The sequence below is a fragment of the Lepidochelys olivacea genome (assembly GCF_965140295.1).
Source record: "Lepidochelys olivacea isolate rLepOli2 genome assembly, chromosome: 10".
Classification (NCBI taxonomy): Eukaryota; Metazoa; Chordata; order Testudines; family Cheloniidae; genus Lepidochelys; species Lepidochelys olivacea.
In genome coordinates, this window is record NC_140420.1 from 84,761,007 (window position 1) to 84,768,579 (window position 7,573).

Below are 7,573 nucleotides of genomic sequence, written 5' to 3' on the forward strand. Positions count from 1 at the left end.
CCACAATCCAACTTGTCCAGGATAGGGTGACCAGACAGCAAGGGCAAAAAATTGGGATGGGGCTCAGGGGTAATACGAGCCTATATAAGAAAAAGACCCAAAAATCGGGACTGTCCCTATAAAATTGGGAGATCTGGGCACCCTAGTCCAGGATCCTGTTTCCAAGAGTGACTAGTACCTGATGCTTGAGAAGGTGAAGAACCTCCCAGGAGGCAGATGTAGGGTAATCTGCCCCATCTAGGTTTTAGTTTAATCCCTGGTCATTAAAGATTGTTTTAAACTGTGAAGCACAAGGTTTAATTTCCCTGTCAAAATACTTAATGATGGTGGAATATTCTGATCAGCAGTTGTGTGAAAAGTGTTTCCTTTGATTGGGTTTGAACTGCCCCCCCTGCAGTGTCACCGAGTGTCCCTTATTTGTGTTATGAGATGGGGAGAACAGATGCTTTCGATCTCCCTGCTCTAGACCAGTCCCTACTTTATAGACTTTTATCACGTCCCCTTTTATTGGTCTCCTCTCTAGGGCACGAATCTGTCTTCACAGGAGAGTTTCTCCAGGCCTCTAACTGTTCCTGTCATGCTTCGGGGGCCCCTCTAGTTCTGCTAGCTCCCTGCTGATGGGGTGGGGGGGACCCCTGCTGGCCCAGGATCCAAATGAGGCTGCCCCGTTAGTTTGTACAATGGCACTGAAAACCTCCTATGCTCTTTGCCTGCACACCGAGTCCAGCTGTCCACAGTGACGCCTGGGTCCCCTTCCCCATAGGCCACAACCTTCATGGTGTTTCCCCTCACTCGCAACACCCTGCTACGTCTCATAGGGCCCTCCATCTCCCCTGCCCCACATCTCCCTCAGCGCCCTGCCCCATCTCCCCTGCAGTGCTCCACCCCCTTCCCCCGGCGCTCCCCCACATCTCCCCCCGGCGCCCCGCCCCTCTTCCATCTGCGCCCCCACATCTCCCCCGGCGCCCCGCCCCTCTTCCCCCCGGAGCCCCCACATCTCCCCCCGGCGCCCCGCCCCTTCCCCCCCCGCGCCCCCACATCTCCCCCAGCGCCCTGCCCCTCTTCCCCCCTGGCGCCCCCACATCTCCCCCCAGCGCCCCGCCCCTTTTCCCCCTGCGTCCCCACATCTCCCCCAGCGCCCCGCCCCTCTTCCCCCTGGCGCCCCCACATTTCCCCCCGCGCCCCGCCCCTCTTCCCCCCGGAGCCCCCACATCTCCCCCCGGCGCCCCGCCCCTTTTCCCCCCCGCGCCCCCACATCTCCCCCAGCGCCCCGCCCCTCTTCCCCCCTGGCGCCCCCACATCTCCCCCCAGCGCCTCGCCCCTTTTCCCCCCGCGCCCCCACATCTCCCCCCAGCGCCCCGCCCCTCTTCCCCCCGGAGCCCCCACATCTCCCCCCGGCGCCCCGCCCCTCTTCCCCCTGCGCCCCCACATCTCCCCCCGCGCCCCGCCCCTCTTCCCCCCGGAGCCCCCACATCTCCCCCCGGCGCCCCGCCCCTCTTCCCCCCGCGCCCCCACATCTCCCCCCGGCGCCCCGCCCCTCTTCCCCCCGCGCCCCCACATCTCCCCCCGCGCCCCGCCCCTCTTCCCCCCGGAGCCCCCACATCTCCCCCCAGCGCCTCGCCCCTTTTCCCCCCGCGCTCCCACATCTCCCCCCAGCGCCCCGCCCCTCTTCCCCCCGGAGCCCCCACATCTCCCCCCGGCGCCCCGCCCCTCTTCCCCCCGCGCCCCCACATCTCCCCCCGGCGCCCCGCCCCTCTTCCCCCCGCGCCCCCACATCTCCCCCCGCGCCCCGCCCCTCTTCCTCCCCCCCGGCGCCCCCGCCCCGGGGTCCCTCGCTCTCAGCCCCAGGGGCGGCCCTCGCTCCCCAGACCCCGCCCCGCCGATTCAGCTCCGCCCCCCGGGCCTCGTTCTCAGAAGCGCCCCGCCCCCGGCGTCGCGGGCCGCGTCTCTGCGCCGGCCATGGCGGCTCCGCTGCTGCCCCGCGCGCTGCGAGCTGCGGGCCCGAGCCGGCTGCTGGCCCGGGGGGCGGCGGGGCGGGCGGGGCCGGCGGACCCGGCGCTGCAGGAGGTGGAGAGGTGACGGGAGGGCGGCTGGGCCGCGGCGGGATGGGGGGCCCGGGGCAGAACTTGGGGGGACAAGGCGGCTGGGCTGGGCAGGGGCGGGGTACGATGGGGGGGCAGGGATGGGGCGGGATTGGGGGCGGGGCAGAGTGGCCAGGCTGGGCAGGGACGGGGTACGATGGGGGGGGCCAGGGGCAGGGACGGGGCGGGATTGGGGGCGGGGCAGAGTGGCCAGGCTGGGCAGGGACGGGGTAGGAGTGGGGGGGACCGGGGGCAGGGACGGGGCAGGATTGGGGGGGTCCGGGGGCAGGGACGGGGCGGGATTGGGGGCGGGGCAGAGTGGCCAGGTGGGGCAGGGACGGGGTAGGAGTGGGGGGGACCGGGGGCAGGGACGGGGCAGGATTGGGGGGGTCCGGGGGCAGGGACGGGGCAGGATTGGGGGCGGGGCAGAGTGGCCAGGCTGGGCAGGGACGGGGTAGGAGTGGGGGGGACCGGGGGCAGGGACGGGGCAGGATTGGGGGTGGGGCAGAGTGGCCAGGCTGGGCAGGGACGGGGTACGATGGGGGGGGCCAGGGGCAGGGACGGGGCGGGATTGGGGGCGGGGCAGAGTGGCCAGGCTGGGCAGGGACGGGGTAGGAGTGGGGGGGACCGGGGGCAGGGATGGGGCAGGATTGGGGGGGTCCGAGGGCAGGGGTAGGATTGGGGGCGGGGCAGAGTGGCCAGGCTGGGCAGGGATGGGGTAGGAGTGGGGGGGACCAGGGGCAGGGACGGGGTAGGAGTGGGGGGGACCGGGTAGGATTGGGGCCCTGAGTACACTCAGCCCCTCACTCACCCCCCCCCCCAGGGTGCTGCAGCAGCAGAGGAAGGCGGTGAGGCTGCGGAGGCTGCGGAGGGAGCTGGAGCCCGCGGGGCCCCCCCAGCGTAGCCTGAGCTGGCAGGCCATGGAGCAGATCCGGTGAGCAGGGCGGGATGCGGGGTAGGCGGTGCGGCTGGCAGCCCAGCACTGGAGCCTGGGCAGGGTAGGGCCTGGCCCCTGACCCCAGTGCAGGCTGCTGGGCGGGGGCAGAGACGGGCTCCTGGAGCGTCGGTATCTGTCCAGCTGAGCCCGGTGTGGCTGGGACTGAGGCCTCAATGTGCTTGCCAGGCTCTGGGCTGGCCTTGACTCCGCCTCTGTTGCGTCCTCTCCTGGCAGGTATTTAAGGCAGGCCTTCTCCGAGGAATGGCCCGTGGCCCGTCTGGCCCAAGGCTTCGGTGTCAGCCCGGATGTCATCCAGAGGGTGCTGAGGAGCAAGTTCTCACCACCGCTGGAGCGAAGGATGAAGCAGGATGCAAAGGTGTTGGGTAAACAGGGGAGCCGGGAGCAGCAGGCTGGCCCAGACTGCAGAGCTGAGCCGGGGGCCATCTCTGCAGGAGAAGCCGCTGGGCAGCTGCTGCCTGCCAGGCCCAAGGACGTGCCCCAGCCTGGAGCCCTTATCGCGCCGGGGGGCCCGTCCAGCAGCTCAAAGCCCCAGAGAAATCTGCTGCTTCGGAGAGCTGGGGAGAGCCAAAACAGAAGGAACTCCCAGCTGGAGCCTCTTCAGGAGGATGGAGCCAAGCCAGGGGCTGGGATGGAAGCCACCCTCAGGAGAGACTGGGCGCCAGGAGGAGACCCTGGAGAGTGGGATGGCGAGGTCCTGAGGGGGGAAGAGCTGGTGAAGTGGGCTGCGGAGGGCTGGGGCGCCAGCTCCAGGGTGGTGCAGAGGGGACAGGAATATTTTGACAGCCTTGGGAATTTCTTGTATCGGACCCCGTCTGGACTAGCACGTGGGGAGGGGGAGAGCAGCCTGCAGCCCTCTCCGCAGCCTGGGGGTGGAAAGGGTGTGTAGGGCGTGCGGGTGGCCTGTTACTGCCGGCCGGCCCGGGGCTGGCCCCTGCTGCTGGCCCGTCCTGGGGACAAATAAAATCTGACCAGCTCCCTGCTGCCGCGCGTGTCCTTGGCCTGGACGTGTGGCAGCCAGACGTGCATGGCTCCTGCCCGGGGCTGCGGAGGCTGCGGCACCCCCAGCTGGCCCAAGGGGCAGGCGGCCCCGGGCGGAGCGCTCCTGGCGCGGGGAGCAGCGGGGGGGGGTGTCTGGGCGGCACTGCGCCTGGGGAGCACGGCTGGGGCGGGGTGGGGGGGTCCGGGCAGCGCTGTGCGGGGGCGGGGGGGGGGGTGTTCCTGGTGTGGGAGGGGGTCTGGGCAGTGCTGTGCCAGGGGGGGTCCGGGTGGCGCTGCGCCCGGGGGGGGGGTGCTCCTGGTGCGGGGGTCTGGGCTGGGTGGCGCTGCATGTGGGGGGGGGGTCCGGGCAGGGTGCTCCTGGAGCGGGGGGTCCGGGCTGGGCGGCACTGTGCCCGGGGAGCATGGCTGGGGTGGGGGAAGCTCAGGGAGGGGGGGGTCCGGGCGGCGCTGCGCATGGGGGGGGTCGCTCCTGGTGTGGGCGGGGTGCTCCTGGAGCGGGGGGTCCGGGCCGGGGGGCGCTGTGCCTGGGGAGCATGGCTGGGGTGGGGGGCGCTCGAGGGGGGGGGCGCTCCTGGCGCGGGGGGGTTGTCCGGGCTGGGCGGCGCTGCGTGTGGGGGGGGGGCGGGGCGGGTTGCTCCTGGCGCGGGGGGTCTGGGCCGGGGGGCGCTGTGCCTGGGGAGCATGGCTGGGGGGGGGCGCTGCGCCTGGGGGGGCGGGGCGCTCCTGGCGCGGGGGGGGGCCGGGCGGCGCTGCGCCTGGGGGAGGGGGGCCGGGCCGGGCGCGGCTGGGGGCGGGGCCCGGGGTGCGCATGCGCGGGGTCACGGCTCCCCAGAGGCGTCGCGCGCCTGGCGGGGCTAGTCCCGGCGGGGCTTGGCAGGGGGCGGGGCTACTGCCGGGGCCTTCCCGGCGTGCTCTGCGGCCCGGCCCAGCCGCCCCGCCCCGCCATGGCCTCCGAGGCCGCCCGGCTGCTGGAGGCCGCCGACTTCGCAGCCCGGAAGCACAAGCAACAGCGGCGGAAGGACCCCGAGGGGACCCCGTACATCAACCACCCCATCGGTGGGGGGCGGGCCGATTGGGCGGGGGGGTTCCGGGGGGGAGGGGATGTGTCCTCGGTGGGGCGAGCCTATCGGGGGGGGTTCGAGGGGGAGGGGGGATGAGCCAGTAGAGCCGCGGAGAGGGGATGTGTGTTTCCGGGGGGGCGAGCCAGGGGGGGATGTGTGTTCCGGGGGGGGTTCGGGGGGATGTGTGTTTCCGGGGGGGCGAGCCAGGGGGGGATGTGTGTTCCGGGGGGGGTTCGGGGGGATGTGTGTGCCGGGGGGGGCGAGCCGGGGGGGGGTCGGGGGGATGTGTGTGCCGGGGGGGCGAGCCGGGGGGGGGTCGGGGGGGATGTGTGTGCCGGGGTGGCGAGCCGGGGGGGGGTTCGGGGGGATGTGTGTGCCGGGGGGGCGAGCCGGGGGGGGGGTCGGGGGGGATGTGTGTTCCCGGGGGGGGCGAGCCGAGGGGGGGTTGTGTGTTCCGGGGGGGGGGCGAGCTGCAGCGAGGGCTCCTCTCCTGCAGAGCAGCCCCCCAGCGAGATGTGTGGGGGCCCCGTGTGTCCTGCCGGCCCGCAGCGGGTGCTCTCTGTGCCCCGGATGGCCTGTCCTGCGGCCTGGCTGCCTGCGTGACCCCCGCTCCCCGTGTCTCTAGGTGTGGCCAGGATCCTGTCTCGGGAGGCTGGAGTCACGGACATTGCGGTGCTGCAGGTAAGTCCCGCACTTGAGGCAGGAGGAGCAGGGCTGTAACAAGCCCCTGAGCCCCCCGCCGGGCTCCAGCTTGAAGAGCCAACCTGCCCCTTGTTTTCATGGACCCCCAACGGCCGCTCAGCTGTCCCCTCTCCCGTAGGCTGCTCTGCTCCATGACACGGTGGAGGACACAGACACCACCTTCTCCGAGATCGAGGAACAGTTTGGGGGGGAGGTGCGGCGGATCGTGGAGGAGGTGACAGACGACAAGATGTTGCCCAAGATGGAGCGGAAGCGCCTGCAGATAGAGCACGCGCCCCACAGTAGCCAGGGAGCCAGGCTGGTCAAGCTGGCAGACAAGCTGTACAACCTGCGGGACCTGAACCGCAGCACGCCAGCAGGTTAGCACCCTGGGGCTCCCTGCCGCTGGTGGGCTGGCCATGGGCACGGGAAGTGTTGGAGCAGCCCTCTGCTGCAGTGTCACATCCACTCATGCATTTGGTGTCTGCCTCAGTGTTGGGAGCTCTGGAAAGAGGCAGTGTGCCCTATTGCTACAGGAAGCAAATGGGGAGCCGCCTCAAGCTGCAGTAGGAGAGGCAGGGCATTGTCGAGAGCGGAAAGTCCTGGTGCCCGCCCTGGTGTCTGCATGTGTCCACAGACTGGTCCAGCGTCTCTGCGTCCTGATCATGTGGAGAACGGCTCTGTGCTGAGCCCTGTCTTTGGCTGAGTACCGTCTGCCTCCGGAGGTTGTGCATACCGAGCTGAGCAGAGGGGCAGGTGCTTTGCCCCTCACTGTCAGAATGCCTCCGTCAAAGTAATTGGGATTCTTTCCTTTCCTTGGCCTGGTACCATCCCCATGGGCCCTAGCTCTTGCAGCCTAGGCTGTGAGTTGGCGTGTGCCTCTTGAGGTCACAGCCGGTCACTATGTGTGTGCTGCTCTGCTTGTATTGGTATGTCTCTGACCCACATGGTGCTCTCTGCCCTAGGCTGGTCTGAGCAGCGGGTCCAGGAGTATTTCCTCTGGGCCTCACAGGTGGTGAAGGGTCTGCGTGAGACCAGCCCTGCGCTGGAGGAGAAGTTGCAGCAGCTGTTCAGGGAGCGAGGGCTACCTGAGTGACTGTGCGTGATGCCTGCCACCTGCCAGCAAATGCTGCTAAGGCTTTCAGTTCAACCACTGATGTTAACTACTGACTCCCACAGCAAGACTTCCACAGGCCAATTGCCAACTGCAGGGCTCCCTCAGCCCCTGCCTGGATCAGACGAGCAATCCAGTGATATTTGCATGGACTCCTCTTACAAACCCATTTATTCAGGCACTCCTGCCCCCTGGGCAAGGGAGGGTACAGAGATGGGGGGCCAGATAAAGGGCAGCACAGAATGGGACAGGGGATTCAAGCCCAAGCAGTCACCAGCTACAGAATACCCACACTCTCCTGGGGGGGGCAGAAGCCGCTCTCATTTCCACTGCTTCTCTTCTTCTCCTCTGGCCTCCAGCCCTGAACCTTCCTCTCCAGAGGGAGCAGGGCATATGCTCCTCCCAAAGACCCTCATAAACCTCTCCCTGTGGATCAGCTGGGGAGGGGGAGCAGAGGTAGACAGACCCTTCCCCTCAGCTCGTGTTTCCTGTCCCTAGTACAGGTGGGGTGAGGGCCCGAAGGCTCGGGGGGGGGGGTCATACCCTAACTGGGGGTCAGAGTCCAGGCTCTGAGTGCAGCCTGACCAGCTTGGGGACCCAACCCAGTGATTGTCTCTAAATAAAAGCCCTGAGTGCCATGAGCCTGGTGTCTGTGTCCCTCGCTGCGGAGGTCTGGGCA

General features: G+C 69.2%; 1 protein-coding gene across 5 annotated transcripts; it reads left to right on the forward strand.

The window, feature by feature from the left end:
• The first annotated feature begins 1,925 nt into the window (after positions 1-1,925).
• NGRN (neugrin, neurite outgrowth associated) lies at positions 1,926-7,535 on the forward strand. 5 transcript variants are annotated; one of them, XM_084642218.1, is made up of 6 exons: positions 1,926-2,075; positions 2,905-3,015; positions 3,253-3,401; positions 5,725-5,780; positions 5,920-6,160; positions 6,746-7,535. In XM_084642218.1, exons 1-6 carry the CDS (start codon positions 1,960-1,962, stop codon positions 6,874-6,876), a joined length of 804 nt encoding a protein of 267 aa, XP_084498344.1. In that variant the 5' UTR covers positions 1,926-1,959; the 3' UTR covers positions 6,877-7,535. The 5 variants fall into 5 exon arrangements, with proteins under 5 accessions (XP_084498344.1, XP_084498345.1, XP_084498343.1 ...); XM_084642219.1 differs by having other exon boundaries at positions 6,793-7,535; XM_084642217.1 differs by lacking the exon at positions 6,746-7,535 and having other exon boundaries at positions 3,253-3,730; positions 5,920-6,154.
• The last annotated feature ends 38 nt before the right edge of the window (positions 7,536-7,573 follow it).